The sequence below is a fragment of the Phyllobates terribilis genome, unplaced genomic scaffold (assembly GCF_046119375.1).
Source record: "Phyllobates terribilis strain yellow unplaced genomic scaffold, ASM4611937v1 Scaffold_10__3_contigs__length_209671492, whole genome shotgun sequence".
Taxonomy (NCBI): domain Eukaryota; kingdom Metazoa; phylum Chordata; class Amphibia; order Anura; family Dendrobatidae; genus Phyllobates; species Phyllobates terribilis.
In genome coordinates, this window is record NW_027362770.1 from 178783289 (window position 1) to 178803457 (window position 20169).

Sequence of the window (20169 nt, forward strand, 5' to 3'; positions counted from 1 at the left end):
ACTCTCCCTCCTGGCAGCTACAGTGAGAGGAGAGCAAGAGCAGAGTCTTCATAGTGTGTGCGCTCTAACTCCTGGCAGCCACAGTAAAAGGAGAGCAAGAGCAGAGTCTTCACAGTGTGTGCGCTCTGCCCTCCTGGCAGTCACAGTGAAGGGAGAGCAAGACCAAAGTATTCACAGTGTGTGCGCTCTTCCTCTTGGCAGCTGCAGTGAAAGAAGAGCAAGAGCAAAGTCTTTACAGTGTGTGCACTCTGCCCTCCTGGCAGCTACAGTGAGAGGAGAGCAAGAGCAGAGTCTTCCCAGTATGTGCGCTCTACCTCCTGGCTGCCACAGTAAAAGGAGTGCAAGAGCAGAATCTTCACAGTGTGTGCGCTCTGCCCTCCTGGCAGTCACAGTGAAGGGAGAGCAAGAACAAAGTCTTCACAGTGTGTGCGCTCTTCCTCTTGGCAGCCACCATAAGTGGAGTGTCAGAGCAGAATCTTCACAGTGTGAGGGCTCTCCTTCCTTGCAGCCACAGTGAAGGGAGAACCAGAGCAGTCTTCACAGTCTGTGCACTCTGCCTCTTGACAGCCACAGTGAGTATATGAGGGGAGAGGAAGAGCAGATGCTTCACAGTCTGTGCACTCTGCCTACTGGCAGCCTCAGTGATGGGAGAAGAAGAGCAGAGTCTTCATAGTTTGTGCGCTCTGCTTCCTGGCAGCCACAGTAAAAGGAAAGCGATAGCAGAGTATTTGCAGTGTGTGCGCTCTGCCTCCTGGCAGTTAGAGTGGGAGGACAGCAAGAGCAGAGTCTTCACAGTGAGTGTGATCTACCTCCTGGCATCTACAGTGGGAGGAGAGCAAGAGCACAGTCTTCACAGTGTGCGCACTCTGCCTCCTAGCAGCCACAGTGGGAGGAGAGCAAGAGCAAAGTCTTCACAGTGTGTGCGCTCTCCCTCCTGGCAGCCACAGTGGAAGGAAAGCAAGTGCAGAGTCTTCACAGTGTGTGCGCTCTCCCTCCTGGCAACCATAGCGGGAGGAAAGCAAGAGACAAAGTCTTCAGAGAGGGTGCGCTCTCCCTCCTGGCAGCCAGAGTGGGAGGAGAGCAAGAGCAAAGTCTTCACAGTGTGTGTGATCTGCCTCTTGGCAGCTACTGAGGGGAGAACACAAGCTGGCTCTTCACAGTCCTGCTGAAGGTCATGAACATCAACCTCACATGAATTTCCACTCCCTGTTTTGGTCGGCAGCCTGGATGTTTCGCCATGCCCTGCTGCACAGCAAACAGAAGGATTTAGCCTCAGGAAGTTTTTTTGTCACCCTTTAAGACCTTCACAAATATTATTTCTGAGCACAGTATTTCATTATTCAAATTCAGTTTCAACAGGCAACTTGGCAAGAAGATAAAAAAGAGATGAATGTCACTTTACCCACGAGTTCTCATTGCAGCAGGATGAATGGGACACTAACTAAGCAGAGTCACAGCACTATGAGCTTTATCTGTAAGATACGTGCCCCACTCAAACCAGCCGTCTAGACCCGTCATAGTTTCCTAACCATAGTCAATCACCATGTGGCACCTGCCAAACAACCCTCACCCCCTGTTTGCCTGCTCCTTCTATCACTGGCTGATAATCAACACATGACCGCTCAGAAAAAACCCTCCATCCCACACAATGGACTTTGTAAACATGTCACAATTCATTTGACGATTGAGCAAAATGCTCATTTGTCTGCAGATGTCTCCCTGTCCCATCGTAATTTCTGCACAGTTGAAAGTGGTAGAGTACAGTGGACGTATTTTAAGAGTGCGTCACGCTGGAATGTTGGCACACCAATCTGCTTTTTCTAAACGCTATGATTCCACACCCTTTCCAGCCCACTTTGCAAACATAGAGAACTGAATATAGCTGGAGTTTTCTCCGTGAGCTCCAAAGGGTAGAGCCGAGCTGCTGGGCAACTCAACACTATCTGGAGCAACCTGAGGACAGATCTGAGCTACTATCAGCATTATGGCGCTGACAAAACATTCCCGAATTACACTGAATGATGGGCATAAGATACCGGTGGTTGGACTGGGCACTTATGCCCCCGAGGAGGTGGGTGGCTACAAGTCTAGGACCGCCAGTTCAGTCATGAAATGCTAAGTATCATTATTTTATGACATTGTTTATAGTTCCCCAAGTCTATGGTGGAGGAGTCTGTGGAGGTCGCTCTTGAGGTTGGGTATCAACACATCGACTCTGCATTTGTATACGGCAATGAAGTTGAGGTCGGCCGAGCGATTAATGCGAAGATCGCGGATGGGACGGTTAAGAGAGAAGACGTTTTCTGCACTACCAAGGTAATGGCATTGATAATCTTTCCATATTGAGGCACTGGTATTGGTAAAGCTTGCAATATTAGTTGAGTTGTCTTCTTCAGCCATTATCTTGGTCTTTTATACAAACAACAGATGCCAGGTGGCAACCATTAATGGCCACTTCATTGTTCCAATGTTGGCGTTCTTATCAATAATCCTCCATTCCACAGACCCCAAATAGCCTATAATGTAATTAAAATTGTTGGGGTTTTCTACTCTTTTAGCTGTGGAGCACCTATCAGTCCCCGGAGTTGGTCCGTCCTGCTCTTGAGAAGTCCTTGAAGAACCTACATCTGGATTACTTAGATCTCTATATTATTCACACTCCCGTCGAATTGAAGGTCTGTATATGATCCCCGACAACATTTTATAACAAGGTCACAGCATAAATTTTCTGGAAGGCTGGAGGACGGGTCCAGCTTTTCTCCTGGTCTACTGAATTTTGATGACTTTCTTTCTCTCGTTTTTAAGCCCGGTGATGATTTATTTCCGACAGATGAAAATGGAAAAGTGATTTATCACAATACTGATATTCGAGACACCTGGAAGGTATGGAGACCTACCCTCAAATCCTAAAACAGGGACCTAAACTTTGTAAAGGAATCAACCTGTCTTTGAAGCCACCTAGACCTCCTATTTAACACCGGTGACATCAGTACTAGTGGCTCTTGTATTGGTTTATTTCTACTTGAGTGATGATTTCACCCCCTTACATGCCAAAATCAAATGTTTAATGCCCGTGTTACTGTGTTTTTTAGCATATAAGAATGAACCCTGTATAGATACATATAGACTGGTAGCCTATTCTCATATTTACAGTCCATTTGCTTCTGTTCCAAAGCAGCTGAAAATGAAAAATGAAGGAATTTTGTAAACAGCCTTTATTAAAAAATATTCCACCGTTTTGTGTTTACAACTCCTTTAAATGCCTATGTGTTTCCATGGTAACAGAATATCCAGCAAACTCTCTTTGGTCTGATCCTACAGTCATGTTCCCTTCCGTCTGTTTCTAACTTCCTTTAAATCGAATGAATATATGTTAGCAAGAAGTAGTGACAGACAAAAGGATCTGTGATCCGACTAGTGTTTGTAGTCTGTAGCCATGGAGACAGATAGGTTTGCATAGGGGCCGTATACACAATTGGGAATTTTCAATCCCTCACTCTTCTTATGATTCAGCAATGGGCGACACATTTCTTTTTTTTACTTTTAGGCTATGGAGGATTGTAAAGAAGCCGGGCTGGTCAGATCTATAGGCGTCTCCAACTTCAACCATAAACAACTGGAGCTTATTCTTAATATGCCGGGACTGAGATACAAACCTGTTTGCAATCAGGTAATGAACAAATATTCTGCCTCCCCAGGATCTCTACTCTGTGCCACCCCCCCATACATGAGAGACGTTTTGTCCATTTTCAGGTTGAGTGTCACATCTACTTGAATCAGTCCAAACTCCTGGAGTTCTGCAAGTCGCACAACATAGTCCTTGTGGGATTTGGGGTGTTGGGCTCTACCCGTGATGTGAACTGGTAAGAAGTGACATATCACCTCCTTGAAGGAAATAATCTCTGAGAATTGATCAATCCATAGTCACATCTATGTCTGCTGACCAAATGTTTGTAGCCTTTTTCTCCAATCCTTGGCTTCATGCTAAAACAGAACGAGGAGGCACCACATCGTCTTTAGTTTAGCCTCTTTAGTTAAGCCTGCAGTCTACGATTATCTTTGTTGTATCTTCACTCTTTCAGGATTGACCAGACTACTCCAATCCTGCTGGAGGACCCTGTGCTCAACGCAATTGCAAAAAAACTTGGCCGAACTCCTGCCCAGGTGGCAATGCGACACATGCTGCAGAGAGGGATAGTGGTTCTAGCTAAGAGTTTTAAACCCGAAAGGATCAAGCAGAATCTTGAGGTAGGAGAATCAGGATCTTGAGAAGTTAGAAGGTGGTCCAGTGAAGAGAGTTACTACAACATGTCTCCATCTTTGAGTATGGGCGTAACTAATAGGCTGTAAGCCGGATACTGTGCACTACCCAAGTGTGAACAACACCCTATACAAGCCTTTTTGTGTGCAATTCAAATACTAAGCTGTCACCCCCTCCATGAAATGGTAGGTTGTGAGTGATTGCCTTATCAGTATTTTGCACCTGTGTAGCTGCCATTTTTATGTGGGTTTGCTGCACCCTGGTAGTGCTTCCGGGAAGTAGACTCAGGAACCGGGTTTTCTCTGCAGGCTTTATTATATGGCATAAAGCCCTGCAACGCCAGGAAATATAAACACGGCCTTACTGGCAAAACAACAAAACTAAAGATAAACAATAGCACAGTCCATATGTGTGTGTGCGGTTCGCCCACACAGGTTATGTCCAGCCTCCAGTTCCTTCCTGAGCTATGGCTGTCCAGTTTGGAGACCTTGCCTCTCCAAACACACCACCGAGAAAAAACTATGACTGAACATTTAAAGCTTCCCAGCCACACCCTGAGGTGGAGGTATGGGGAATGACTTCCCTCCCATCTCTACTTTATTCCCATAAAACCAGACCCTTTAAAAGAGTTAACCCCCAGCATATAATATGCTGGCAGAAATTCAGTAGGTGTCAGCTCAAACAGAAGAGCATCCTGAGTTACACATACCTCCCCTCGCATATAATACCAGTGACTCTGTCACAGCAGGTAAACATTGCTGCCCTTTTTTGCTGTGTTTTTTCTTGAATTTTGGGGGAATTCTAATTCTTCTTAGTGTGACTTTGCTTTTTGTGTTTAGCGTAGGTGTACAACTTGCAAAATCGGCAGTGTATCAAATACTTATTTTCCCCACATGTACAGTTGTACTCAAACGTTTACATTCCCTGGCAGAATTTTTGCTTTAATACACGGTATTAAGAACTGGGGTATGTTAACTTTTGCTCAGGGTCATTTGGATGTTTTTGGTTGTCATTAAGATTTAAAAAGAGAAAACACAGTAGTTTGACAATAAATGGCTTCACCCAACCAATAACCATGAGTGGAGAAAAAGTTTTTTTGTTATCATTCATATTCTCTGAAACAAAGCCAAGAAAGCAAAAATTCTGCCGGGGTATGTAAACTTTTGAGCACAACTGTATACATATACTGCATGGACAATTACTTTTTAAATGTAGTTCCTCTTACAAAATAATAATACCATATTCTCACCTCCTACATATCAATATTGTAGCCATGTCTCCCGGGGGTCACGTGACATTGTTAAGTCATGTGAGCCCTGCAGCCAAACAGACAGCTCAAGTGACATCCCAGTTCGGGAGGTGAGGACAAGGTGTTTTTATTTTACAAGGGGAACTAATTTATTAAAGAGTAAATTATTTTTTTCTGAAATGAATAGTATGATCAAAAATAAGAAACTTTGTAATATGTCTTGTTATAGAAATCTGCTTCTTTCTCCTGTTGGACTGATCTTTCATTCTCAAAATTCTCAATTCTCAAGTAAAATCTGTGTTTAATGAATTACAGATTTTCTCATTACTGAAATAAGAGTTGAAAGTTGGTGCTGATTAAGTTCTATGGAAAACTGTAAATGTAATTTCAGGAGAACTTGCAGCGGAATATCTGTGTCTTCCTCTAGCTCCTCCCTAGAATGTCTGTGTGTTCCGCTAGCTCCTCCCTAGAATCTCTGTGTCTGCTTCTAGCTCCTCAGTAGAATGTGTGTCTGCCTCTAGCTCATCTCTAGAATGTCTGTATCTGTCTCTAGCTCCTCCCTAGAATGTCTGTGTCTGCCTCTAGCTCCTCCCTAGAATGTCTGTGTATTCCCCTAGCTCCTCCCTAAAATGTCTGTGTTCACTTCTAGCTCCTCCCTTGAATGTCTGTGTCCACGTCTAGCATCTCCGTAGAATGTCTGTGTCTGCCTCTTGCTACTCCCTAGAATGTCTGTGTCTGCCTATAGCTCCTCTCTAGAATGACTGTGTCTGCCTCTAGCTCCTCCCTAGAATTTCAGTGTCTGCCTCTTGCTCCTCCCTAGAATGTCTGTGTTTGCCTCTAGCTCCTCCCTAGAATTTATGTGTCTGCCTCTAGCTCCTCCCTAGAATGTCTGTGTCTGCCTCTAGCTCCTCCCTATAATGTCTGTGTTTTCTTCTAGCTCCTCCCTAGAATCTCTGTGTCGTCCTCCAGCTCCTCCCTAGAATGTCTGTGTTTTCCTCTAGATCTTCCCTAGAATGACTGTGTCGGCCTTTAGCTCCTCCCTAGGATTTCAATGTCTGCCTCTTGCTCCTCCCTAAAATGTCTGTGTTTGCCTCTAGCCCCTCCCTAGAATGTCTGTGTGTTCCTCTAGCTCCTCCCTAGAATGTCTGTGTTTGCCTCTAGCTCCTCCCTAGAATGTCTGTCTTCCTCTAGCTCCTCCCTAGAATGTCTGTGTCTTCCTCTAGCTCCTCCCTAGAATGTCTGTGTTGGCCTCTTGCTCCTCCCTAGAATGTCTGTGTTTGCCTCTAGCCCCTCCCTAGAATGTCTGTGTGTTCCTCTAGCTCCTCCCTAGAATGTCTGTGTTTGCCTCTAGCTCCTCCCTAGAATGTCTGTGTCTTCCTCTAGCTCCTCCCTAGAATGCCTGTCTCTGCCTCTAGCTCCTCCCTAGAATGTCTGTGTCTTCCTCTAGCTCCTCCCTAGAATGTCTGTATCTGCCTCTAGCTCCTCCCTAGAATGTCTGTGTCTGTCTCTAGCTCCCCCCTAGAATGTCTGTGTCTTCCTCTAGCTCCTCCCTAGAATGTCTGTGTCTGTCTCTAGCTCCTCCCTAGAATGTCTGTGTTTGCCTCTAGCTCCTCCCTAGAATGTCTGTGTGTTCCTCTAGCTCCTCCCTAGAATGTCTGTGTTTGCCTCTAGCTCCTCCCTAGAATGTCTGTGTCTGTCTCTAGCTCCTCCCTAGAATGCCTGTCTCTGCCTCTAGCTCCTCCCTAGAATGTCTGTGTCTTCCTCTAGCTCCTCCCTAGAATGTCTGTATCTGCCTCTAGCTCCTCCCTAGAATGTCTGTGTCTTCCTCTAGCTCCTCCCTAGAATGTCTGTGTCTGTCTCTAGCTCCTCCCTAGAATGTCTGTGTTTGCCTCTACCTCTTTATCAGAATGTCTGTGTTCCTTTAGCTCACACGTGTCAAACTCTGGCCCGTGGGCCAAATCTGGCCTGCAGGGTGGTTTTATTTGGCCTGCTACACCAGAACCACTAACCCTATATGGGACCATTATTCTGTATGGAGCACTATGTCGGGCCCATTATACGGTACACTGGTTGGCCCACATCTTTGTCGATTTTTTTTAATTTTGGCCCTCTGTGTATTTTGAGTTTGACATCCCTGCTGTAGCTGCACCATAGAATGTCTGTGTATACCTCTAGCTCCTCCCTTGAGTGTCTGTTTCTGCCTCTATCTCCTCCCTAGAATGTCTGTGTCTTCCTCTAGCTCCTCCCTAGAATGTCTGTGTCTGCCTCTAGCTCCTCCCTAGAATGTCTGTGTCTGTCTCTAGCTCCTCGCTAGAATGTCTGTGTCTGCCTCTAGCTCCTCCCTAGAATGTCTGTGTCTGCCTCTAGCTCCTCCCTGGAATGTCTGTGTCTGCCTCTAGCTCCTCCCTAGAATGTCTGTGTCTGCCTCTAGCTCCTCCCTAGAATGTCTGTGTCTGTCTCTAGCTCCCCCCTAGAATGTCTGTGTCTGCCTCTAGCTCCTCCCTAGAATGTCTGTGTCTGCCTCTAGCTCCTCCCTAGAATGTCTGTGTCTGTCTCTAGCTCCTCCCTAGAATGTCTGTGTCCGCCTCTAGCTCCTCCCTAGAATGTCTGTGTCTTCCTCTAGCTCCTCCCTAGAATGTCTGTGTCTGCCTCTAGCTCCTCCCTAGAATGTCTGTGTCTGCCTCTAGCTCCTCCCTAGAATGTCTGTGTCTGTCTCTGGCTCCTCCCTAGAATGTCTGTGTCTGCCTCTAGCTCCTCCCTAGAATGTCTGTGTCTGTCTCTAGCTCCTCCCTAGAATGTCTGTGTCTTCCTCTAGCTCCTCCCTAGAATGTCTGTGTCTGCCTCTAGCTCCTCAGAATGTCTGTGTGTTTCTCTAGCAAATCCTTAGCATGTCTGTATTTTCCTCTAGCTCTTCCCTAGAATTACAAATTTTCCCATTACTGAGATCAGACACTTGGTGCTGATAGAGTTCAATGGAGAACTGTAACTGTAGGGCAGCATGGTAGTTTCTCGCCATATTTTAAGAATTGTGACATTTTAATGATCCTTTAGGCATTCGGAAAAGTTGACTTCTATCTTTGATGATTGCAATTTTAGGTTTTTAAATTCCAGTTGAACGAGGAGGAAATGAAAACACTGAATGGACTGAACCGAAACAGACGCTACGTGGATCACAAGTAAGTGAAGAAGAGCCTAATAATACCAACATATATCGCCTGCATTGGTCTATGGAAATAAATAAAAAGTTCAGGAGAAAGTAGGGCGAGGGGGGAAAAAGAAGGGACAAGGAGAGGAAGTTTTTGGCGTTCCTCCATTCCTCCCTGCAACCAGGAGAAGCTTCTACAGTAATGAGGACATCTTTTGTGATTGTGAAAAGTACAAGGGCTTGTGCCAGATACCTTATGTAATGAAAAAGGACGTCATGGACCCGTGGAAAAAAATCTGTCTGCAAAATTCAGATTTGTCCTTTCTCATTTTTGCTCTCGGCTCGACATTTAATTAAATGTGTGGTGCAAGATTAATAGCTCGGAAAAATAAAAATATGATTTTGCAGCACAATGTCACGAGATGTGTATGCTAGGTGGGTATGTATGGCCACCCGGTGGTTGTGATATGAACTGCAGACTCTTGAGATATTTAGATTGATTTGCGGGACAACAATCCATTGGTCAGACGGGAGGCTCGCGAATGTCTTATCTATTGGGATTCCCTGTGCGGCTTTTGATTAACTACGCTGGTGTGATGCCATGTGTACATCATGTCAAAATGATATACATGCATAAGGCATGTGTTTGGTGTGTGAGTGATGTGTATACAGTGTTCTGTATGTGATTGATTTGTATACAACGTTATTAACTTTATTCTTTCTGATTTTGCAGGTGGAAAGATCACCCGAAATTTCCATTCAATGAAGAATACTAAAACACATCTATTTTGCAGTGCGGGGGCCATAAAAATATTCTCTGACTTATCTACATAGAGTATGGGAAAATATCTAGATGGTGCAAATGCAATAAAGGAACCACTAAAGCTAAAATACATGAGTACGGGAAATATACTGTATGTTGCGACCCACCAGAAAAAAAGCAATAAAGGGTATGACAGTTCTATCTTTATTTTAACCAATGTGTTGTGGAGTCAAAATGAAAATTACGGGGGCGCACGTAACTAAAGAAGAGCGAACCTTTCAAGGTTTGTTGAACTTCCCGATATTCACTAAACAATTCGCTGAACAGTTCGTTGAACATATCCGAACCCCATTGAATTCAATGGGAGGTAAAACAAAACCCAAAGACAACACCTTCCCGGGGGCCCAAAAGCTGCCAAAACAGCTTAAATTAGGAGTAGACACCTGGAAAAGTGGCCTCAATTAACCCGGAGTACAAATAGCATAATTGCGCAGCATGGATGCATGGAACAGGGCCTGGGACAGGGCTTGGACCACCATTTCTAGCTTAAACATTGATCAGTAACAGGTGGATGAGTGACAGGTGTAGGCCTGGTGTTCTGAGAGACCTGCCAAATTCAGGCAACACACGTGAAAGAGACCCAACTTGGAGTCCAAACATTTCCAAAAATTAGGGGCAGACAGCAGGAAAAGTGGCATCAATAGACCCACAGTTGAAATTTTATAATGGTACAGCAGCAGTCAGCAGTCACATCTGCAGCAGCAACAGGCACAGAAGTGACAACAAAGATGTCACAGACTGCAACTACGCGAGATCAATGCAGCACACTAAAAACTACACCATCACCTAGTCTGCACAGTCTGCGACTGGGGTGCAAAAGTCATTGGAGATCCATGACTTGTTCATCTTGATGAAAGTTAGGTGGTCTACACTTTCAGGGGACAGCCAGATGCGCTTGTCCATCAGAACACCACCAGCAGCGCTGAAGACATGTTCTGAGAAAACGCTGGCTGCCAGGCATGATAAAACCTTCAAGGCGAGACAGACAATCTCAGGCCACTCTTCTATTTTTGAAGACCAAAATGGAAAAGGGTCCAAATTCCCCCTGATGGCATTGATATTGAGCTTGAGATACTCTTGAACTATCCTCTCCGGTCGTTCACTATGTGTCAGACTTGTACTCTGTTCTGCTGGTGCACGAGCTGGTCTAAAAAATGTGTGAAATGACTTTCAGAAATTGCTTCTGCCACTTACACTGCTGCTGCTGCTAATACTTTGACCACTCGACAGCTGCGATGCACACTGTGTGCCTCACTGCTGTCTTGGGGAAAACCACCTTGTGTGCGTCCCTTTCCAGGGTGGGGGAAGCATATTGCAAAATTTACTCTTGTACCGTGGACCAAACAGAGTGGCAACCGAGAAGTCAGCGCAATTTCTAATCCTAACAATACAGGCATCATGTTGCAGATAGTGCAGCAAGAAGGCGCTCATGTGTCGGGTGCTTCCATGAGGTCCAAGTCCATGGTGTGTTGGTGGCGGGATAACACTCAAGATTGCTTCCACCATCCCCTCCCGACAACCACAGACAGCAGAGAGGGGATCATTATCCTCTTCATCTCCTGACTGTTGTGTGCCCATCACCTCTTCCTCCTCATCACCTCCATTTGTTCCTCAGCTCCTGCACCTTCACTAACAGTTTGTCTGGTACCATGAACCCCCCTCGATCGCTATAAACCACCCTCTCATGGCACCCGCCTGTGTGATGACAGTCCCGAACTTAGAGATATTGTTATCCTTTCTGCATCCTCGTCTGCTTCCTCCTCTTCCTCTGGGACTACCACCTCCTCCTTCAGACTATTCAAAGTGTGCTCCAGCATGTAAATGACCGCAATAGTGATGCTGATGATGGCATCGTCCGTGCTAACCATCTTAGTAGCTGTAATAGTGATGCTGATGATGGCATCGTCCGTGCTAACCGTCTTAGTAGCTGTGACGCTAGTCACTAACTCACGGAGTGACCGTGAGGCGGATAGTCAGACGTTCCGAGGTCAATACCAAGAGAGCCTGTACATACCAAGGGAAAAGACAGATGTGTAAGTCAGGTCACAAACCAGGGTCAATATCAAGAGAGCCCGTAGATATCAAGGGAAAAGACAAATCGGTAAGTCAGGTCACAGTCCAGGGTTAGGCATCAGAAGATCAGAACAACAGAATGAGGCAAACACTCATCAGGAAGCATAAACTATGTCTGGCAGGGAACAGGGGCAGTCAGCTCAGTAAAATAGCTTGGTCAATCTCCAGAACATGGAACACCTGGAGACTGCCCTGCAAATCCCAGTCAAAGATTGGGCAGCCGAGCTGTCAATTAAAGCACCGAGAGCCTGACTTGCCACTCACAGGATTGGACAGCCAAGCAGTCCATCAAAACACAACAAGAACCAGTTCAATAGGACAGCATAGCAATTCCACACAGAATGCAGGAATCGTGACAGTACCCCCTCTTTCAATGGGGGGCCACCGGACCCCCAGGTTTCCCATGAAACCTCCGATGGAAGGCCTTGACTACACGATCGGCGTTTAGGTCTCGAGCAGGGACCCAGGATCGCTCCTCTGGTCTGCAACCTCACAAATTAATGAGGTATTGGAGGGAATTCCCGAGAATCAACAACCTTTTGTACTTCAAACTCCAAACTGTCATTGACGGAAACTGGCGGAGGTGGAGATGAAGGAGACAAAACAGAAGGGACAAACTCTTTTAGCAGAGATTTATGGAATACATTTGGAATGCAGAAAGACGGAGGGAGTTTTAATCTGAAGGCCACTGAGTTAACTACCTCCAAAATCTCATACGGACCAATAAACTTAGGACCCAACTTTGCTGATGGCACTTTCAATTTAATATTTTTGGAAGAAAGCCATACCTTATCACCAACTTTGAATATGGGTCCCCCTGAACGTTTCCTATCTGCCTTCCGTTTCTGGCGATGCTGGGCTACCCCAATATTCTTCTGAACCTCCCTCCAGACATCCCCAAGTTTCTGTATGACAACCTCTACTCCTGAACAACCAGAACTCATTCTTGAGAATTCACCAAAATGAGGATGAAAACCATAATTGCAAAAAAAAGGTGAGGTTCCAGTAGATTGGTTAACCTGACTGTTAAAGACGTAAGAATGAGGACCAGTCCTCCTGCTGAGCCGCAATGAAGCATCTAAGAATTTGCTTCAATGACTGATGGGTCCTCTCTGTCTGACCGTTTCAAGATGATAAGCAGAGGAAAATGATAGGTCAATCCCTAATCTTTTACAAAACGATCTCCAGAATTTGGAGACAAATTGCACCCCCCTATCGGATACAATGTTCAAGGGAATGCCATGCAGTCTTACCACATGATTGATAAATAACCGGGAAAGCGTCTCAGCATTAGGTAACGCTGATAACGGAACAAAATGAGCTTGTTTACTACAACCACCACCCAAATAACGGTTTTCCCACAAGACAAAGGCAAATCAGTTATGAAATCCATGGTCAAATGAGTCCACTGTCTTTCTGGAATAGGCAAAGGAGCCAATTTCCCGGCCGGCCGGTTATGACAAACTTTAGCGCGTACATATAGCCTTCTGAGTAGCAGTGACCCGGGGTGACCACTCAAAATAGAGTCATGAAACTCTTGCAACAAACGTAATCTTAAATACAAAGGCACAAATAATTTAGATCCAGGAGTAGCGGAAGGAGCCGACGACTGCACTTTGCGAATCTCAGCCTCCAATTCTGAGGACGCCATCGGAATTACTATACCCTTAGGAGGTTCTGGAGGAGAAACAGACTCAAGGCTGCGTGACAGAGTGTTCTTAGAACCTGTTCTGAACGTGATGGAAAAATTGAATCTAGAAAAAGTGGCCTGTCTAGGGGTTAAACTTTTAGAAGACCGTGACCTGATGAATAGCTCCCACAAAAAAATGCCTCCATTCTTCAAAAGCCAACTTTACAGCAAGCAGCTCACGATTTCCAACATCATAGTTTTGCTCAGCAGACGAAAATTTCCTAGAAAAAATTGCACATGGCCATAAATTAGTCAGGGTTTTGGGACCTTGGGATAAAATAGCCTCCACCCCAACCTCTAAGGCATCCACCTCTACAATAAACAGTTTCTGAAGATCAGGCTGAATCAGAACTGGAGCAGACATGAAGCACTCTTTTAGTTTATTAACCCCTTTACAACCCAAGGTGGTTTGCACGTTAATGACCAGGCCAATTTTTACAATTCTGACGACTGTCACTTTATGAAGTAATTACTCTGGAACGCTTCAATGGATCCCACGGATTCTGAGACTGTTTTTTCGTGACATATTGTACTTCATGATTGTGGTAAAATTTCTTCGATATCACTTGCGTTTATTTGTGAAAAAAACGGAAATTTGGCGAAAATTTAGAAAATTTTGCAATTTTTAAAATTTGAATTTTTATGCCCTTAAATCAGAGAGATATGTCACACAAAAGAGTTAATAAATAACATTTCCCACATATCTACTTTACATCAGCACAATTGTGGAACCAACATTTTTTTTTATTGGGGAGCTATAAGGGTTAAAAGTTGACCAGCGATTTCTCATTTTTCCAACAAAATTTACAAAACCATTTTTTTAGGGACCACATCATATTTAAAGTCACTTTGAGGGGTCTTTATGAGAGAAAATACCCAAAAGTGACACCATTCTAAAAACTGCACCCCTCAAGGTGCTCAAAAGGAATTTTTGGAATGTGGAAGAAAAAAAATTAACATTTAACTTTTTTCACAAAAATGTTACTTTAGATCCAATTGTTTTTATTTTCGCAGGGGTAACAGGAAAAAATGGACCCAAAAATTTGTTTTGCAATTTCTCCTGAGTAAGCAGATACCCCATATGTGGGGGAAAACCACTGTTTGGGCGCACGGCAGGGTTCGGAAGGGAAGGAGCGCCATTTGACTTTTTGAATGTAAAATTTGCTTGAATAATTAGCAGACGCCATGTCGCATTTGGGGAGCCCCTGATGTGCCTAAACAGTGGAAACCTCCCACAAGTGACACCATTTTGGAAACTAGACCCCTCAGGGAACTTATCTAGATGTGTGGTGAGCACCTCGAACCCCCAGGTGCTTCACAGAAGTTTATAACATTGAGCCGTAAAATAAAATTTTCACATTTTTCCCACAAAAATGTTTTTCAGCCCCCACTTATGCATTTTCATAAGGGTAACAGAAGAAATTGCACTATGCAGTTTGTTGTGCAATTTATCCTGAGTTAGCAGATACCCCATATGTGGGGGAAAACCACTGTTTGGGCGCACGGCAGGGTTCGGAAGGGAAGGAGCGCGATTTGACTTTTTGATTGTAAAATTTGCTTGAATAATTAGCGGATGTGGCCCCTGATGTGCCTAAACAGTAGAACCCCCCCACAAGTGACACCATTTTGGAAACTAGACCCCTCAGGGAACTTATCTAGATGTGTGGTGAGCATCTTGAACCCCCAAGTCCTTTACAGAAGTTTATAACATAGAGCCGTGAAAATAAAAAAACGTTTTCCACAAAAATGATGTTTTAGCCCCAATTTTTTTATTTTCACAAGGGTAAGAGGAGAAAATGGACCCCTAAAACTGTTGAGCAATTTCTCCTGAGTACGCCAATACCCCATATGTGGGGAAAATACAGTGTTTGGGCGCACGGCAAAGTTCAAAAGGGAAGGAGCACTGGGTGAATTTTTGAACGCAAAATCGGCTGGGATAGAGAGCCAAGTCGCGTTTGGAGAGCCCCTGATGTGCCTAAATAGTTGAAACCCCCCACAAGTGACGCCATTTTGGAAACTACACCCCTCAAGGATTTTATCAAGGGGTATAGTGAACATTTTGAACCTAGAGGTACGACACAGAATTTGATAACATTAGGTCATCATATTGAATAAGTTGTCATTAGTCTTGAGCGCAAGTGCTCGCTACTTGAGTTTGCATCGGGTACTCGGGTATGCACCATGTATCACCTGTGCTCAAGTGAAATGCTCGAGTCCCCGCCCGCATGTTTCACGGTTATTAGACACCCCAAATAAAACATACGGGGATCGGTCGTGCATGGCAGGCAATCCCCGCAAGGTTTTTTTGGCCGCGAATCATATGGGGCGGAGACTCGAGCATGTCACACGAGCACCCACGATACTCAGTGCATACCTGAGCACACCATGCAAACTCAAGTAGCGAGCACTTGCGCTCAACACTAGTCGCCATATCGTCATCTTTTTTTATTTTTTTTTTTTACTTTTGATAAAAATAACAACCCTAACCCCAACCCCAGCCCTAGCGTTTATTTTTTACGCCGTTCCTAGTGCGGTATAAGTGATTAGACGACCTTATTCTTCGGGTTGGTGCGACTACAGAGATACCAGAATGATATCGTGTTTTTATGATTGACAGCTGTCACACACTAAAAGACACATATTTTGTAAAATCTAGTTTTTGCATCGCCATATTTTGAGAGCTATAATTTTTCCATATTTTGGCCGACAGAGTCATGTGACATCTTGTTTTTTGCGGGATGAGTTGACGTTTTTATTGGTGCCATTTTCAGGCACGTGACATTTTTTGATCGCTTTCTATTCCAGATTTTGGGAGGCAGAATAAACAAAAACCAACAATTCAGGAATTGTTATTTTTTTAATTATTTTATTCTACTACTCTGGTAAAATTGATAAGGCAGCTTTATTCTTCGGGTCAGTACGTTTACAGCGGTACCACATTTATATCGTTTTTCTATGTTTTGGCGCTTTTACACAATAAAAGCTATTTTATAGAAAAAATTATTTTTTTGCATCGCTTTATTCTGAGAGCTATAACTTTTTGATTTTTTGGATGATGGAGCTGTATGGCAGCTTGTTTTTTGCGGGACAAGATGACGTTTTCAGCGGCACCATTTTTTTTTATATTCGTCTTTTTGATCGCGTGTTATTCCATTTTTTGTTTGGCGGTATGATGATAAAGCATTGTTTTTTGCTTCGTTTTTTTTTTTTTACCGTGTTCACTGAAGGGGTTAACTAGTGGGACAATTTTATAGGTCAGGTCGTTCCGGATGCGGCGATACCAAATATGTGTACTTTTATTGTTTTTTTTTGTTTTTTTTCATAATAATATTTATTGATGGGTACATTATATTTTTATTTTTGGTGGATTATTTTTTTTTTTATATTTTTACAATTTTTTTTTTTTTTTTTTTTCACTTTCTGAGAGTTTTTTTTACTTTTTTACTTTGTCCCACTATGGGACTTTCACTTTTTTTTTTCTGATCGCCTGCATAGCATAGGGATGGAGCACCATCCCTGTGCTATGCAGGCTGTCAGAGCTGCAAAGTGAGAAGATTGTTTGGTCATGCACTGCGCATGACCAAAAAATCTTCCTGCTTCTCTGGTGACCCTGATGTTGTCATGACGACATCGGATCATCATGGCAACACCCGGGAAGCCGCGGCAGACAGCGCTGGAGGCCGGAAGAGGAGGTGAGTATACCGATCACCTTCCCTTAGCCACCGCAATGCTGCGATCGACTTCGATCGCAGCATTACGGGGGTTAATGTGCCGGGAGCGGTGCGGGACCGCTCCCTGCACCTAGTACCGGGTGTCAGCTGTAACAATCAGCTGACACCCGGTGGCGATCGCGCCCGCACAGCCTGTGTGCGCGCGCTATCGCGATGACGTACTAATACGGGTCAGGCTCTTAAGTCCCAGGGCACAGACACGTATTAGTACGTCATGGGCTTTAAAGGGGTTAAAGGCCCCAATAGCATCTGACGGCCAAACCTTAAGATCCGCACCCGTACATGTGAGATCAGTAAGAGGTTTAACAATCTGCGAAAAACCCCTTATAAATTTTATATAGTAGTTGGCGAATCTTAAAAAACGCTGTAGTGCTTTAAGGTCGTGAGGTTGAACCCAATCAATTATAGCCTGCACCTTCCCACGATCCATTTTAAAACCCTCAGCAGATACAATGAACCCCAGAAATGAGTCTTTGTAAATCAAAACGAACATGCTCATAGTGTGAACTTAGATCAGACGAAAAAAATTTGAATGTCATCAAGGTATATCACAATAAACCTTCCAATGATATCAGAAAAAATGTCATTCATAAAGTTCTGAAAAACAGCAAGTGCATTGGTTAAACCAAAAGGCATGACCAGATTCTCAAATAGACCCTTGGACGTTAAATACGCTGTTTTCCACTCATCACCCTCCCGGATTCGTATCAGATTATACGCCCCTCTGAGATCAAGTTTAGAAAACCATTTAGCTCCAGTAAGCTGATTATATAGGTCAGGGATGAGTGGAAGGGGGTAAGTATTTTTTACAGTAATTTTGTTTATTTCACGGAAATCAAGGCAGGGACGGAGGCCACCATCTTTCTTTTTCACCAAGAAAAAAACAGCAGCTACAGGTGTGGAGGCAGGATGGGTATGACCCTTCCGCAAACTTACTTTAATATATTCTTTCATAGCGGTCCGTTCAGGTCCAGACAAATTGTACAAACGAGCATTAGGCAATTTGGCATTCGGAATTAAATCAATAGTACAATCATAAGGACAATGGGAAGGTAATATCTCTGCCTCTTTTTCCGAGAACACATCTCCGAAGTCTTTCAGGTACGCCGGCAGACCCTCCAGACTAGCGGAGCAAATTTGCACCGAACTAATACATCTTTCATGGCAGTTGGGGCTCCATTTAACAATATCCTTTTGCCACCAATCGATGACAGGACTATGAACATGCAGCCAAGGAATACAGGAACACGTAACAGGAGATGGACTCATAGTGCAGTGTTCCCACTCTTAGTGTGAATTCCACTGTTACCAGCTGGACAAAGTTCTGGAGTAACGGTGTCTTGTCAATAGCGACAATCTGAAAGGGTCTTTCCAATCTAACTGTCCCTAAACCTAATTTAAGAACCAGTCCAGAATCAATAAAGTTTTCAGCAGACCCACAGTCAATGAAAGCAAGTGCAGATAACCATAGGTTCTGAAAACATAGTTCCACGTTCAACAGTACTTTATCTAAGGAGTAAAAAGGTACCTGGAAGCCTTGGTGACCTCCTCGAGAATCACCCAGGCTTAGGCGTTTCCCGGCGACTTATTTGCTTGAGCGCGAGTTGAGCAGTCCTTGAGACCATGTCCAGCGCGACCACAGTAGAGGCAGAGTCCGAGATCGCGCCGACAGTTTGACGCGCTCCCTGGGCCGTGGAGTACTCGGTAGCCGGGCCGGTCGATGCTGGGGGATGTCACGGTGGCAGTGACCCGGTCCGTGACCCAGGGCGGTCAATTAAAGGAAAAGGTAATAGGGGAATAAAGTTTTTATAGAGATAAAGTTCATGACGCCACCTGTGGTATGCGGCTATATGGGGCCGCCGCTACTTTGCAGATCCTCTGGAGCTGGTGGTGATGCAGCAGAGTTGGTTCAGCTCTCCAAGGCAGAGCTTAGCTCCAGGGCAGTAAATAGTGATTTTATGAGGGAGATGTTGTTGGTGCTGTGTAATGCAGGTGATGGCGCAGATAATGACCAGTCCACAGCTTAATGGCGGTTTCTTCTTATCTTTACTTGCGGTTTGTTAAACAGCCCAGGGCACGGGTACTAGCTGGTAGTAGAGGTCCGGGCGGCCTGGAAGCAAGTTGGGGATCCACCTCGCCAGTTGGAGTTGTAGGCCTTCCCTCTGTTCTAATCTCTTTGGCCCTGCTGCTTGTAGCTATGCTGTGGCCCTTGTCCCTGAGTAAAACGTCTTTTTCCTCACCCGTATGGCAGGCAGCTCGGGCCTTCCTTACGTGTCGCTCCAACGTGGCGGTGCTGGGCCCTATGTGCTGTTGAGCTTCCAGGCGTCTGGTGGGGCCAGGACACATGCAGTCTCCTGCCCTCCGGATTCTGCTGCTGGGCCTTCAGTGCCCCACAACCTCAGACTCTGGTGTCCCGTTCTTCTGCACTTCTCTCCTCTGGGGTGAGCTTGTACACAGCTCCCTTCCCCAGGTCCTTCCTCATCGCTGTCCTGTCTTCAACTCCTCTCAACTCACGCTAACTAACCCCGCCTCCAGATTCCAGTTGCTAAGGGGAGGAGCTCCCCTTGCTGGTCTGGAGCCAGGAAAGTGTTGTATGCTGGTAAACCTGATTAGGGCATCCCTTCTTGCTTTCAGGCATGGCATCACCCCTTGTGAGGGAGGCAATGCCACTGTGGCAACCGGACCCCTGGGGTGCCACATTCCCCCCTAGCTAAATTCAGTACTCCCGGACTGAGGATACCTTTTGAATTAACAATTAACAACAATAACAATTCACATTAAAAACAGTTTAAAAACTGTTGCAACAAAACAATAATTTCCCCAAGACGATTCTCTATCACATTGGTGCCTAAGGTTATCATAGGATGACTTTCTCGACGATCAATATCAACAATAATCATCCCTTGTGATGGCAATTCTACTCGGCCAACCTTTATGGTCACCTCTTTATACCCCACCTGATGCAAGGGCTGACCATTGCTGGCATAGATGTTAATATGTTCATCTGGACTGCGGGTAATGTCTGAATCAGTCCAGTATTGCTTATAAAGGATATATGGCATCGTTGTCACCTGGGAACCCGTGTCCAGCAAGGCGTTCATCGGGATGCCATCTAGCATGACAGGTAGGACTGGTCGTCCTCCCACATACTTGTCTCGCCAGCTTTGTGGGCCTGGTCGTCTTACTCCTGGGGGTTG

General features: G+C 44.9%; 1 protein-coding gene across 1 annotated transcript; it reads left to right on the forward strand.

Annotated features, from left to right (window-relative positions):
- Positions 1-1731: 1731 nt before the first annotated feature.
- Positions 1732-9631, forward strand: LOC141164728 (prostaglandin-E(2) 9-reductase-like). Its single transcript, XM_073650240.1, has 9 exons — positions 1732-2071; positions 2149-2316; positions 2559-2675; positions 2806-2883; positions 3548-3670; positions 3754-3863; positions 4083-4248; positions 8607-8686; positions 9389-9631. The coding sequence occupies exons 1-9, from the start codon at positions 1985-1987 to the stop codon at positions 9429-9431; spliced, it is 972 nt and encodes a 323-aa protein (XP_073506341.1). The 5' UTR covers positions 1732-1984; the 3' UTR covers positions 9432-9631.
- The last annotated feature ends 10538 nt before the right edge of the window (positions 9632-20169 follow it).

What these genes read in the sequence shown, in the direction of transcription:
- LOC141164728 (XM_073650240.1), top strand. Translation starts at nt 1,985, where the DNA reads ATGGCGCTGACAAAACATTCCCGAATTACACTGAATGATGGGCATAAG. An exon ending in ACGTTTTCTGCACTACCAAG is followed by an intron (nt 2,317 to 2,558) that starts GTAATGGCATTG and finishes CTACTCTTTTAG; the next exon opens with CTGTGGAGCACCTATCAGTC. An exon ending in GGATCAAGCAGAATCTTGAG is followed by an intron (nt 4,249 to 8,606) that starts GTAGGAGAATCA and finishes TTGCAATTTTAG; the next exon opens with GTTTTTAAATTCCAGTTGAA.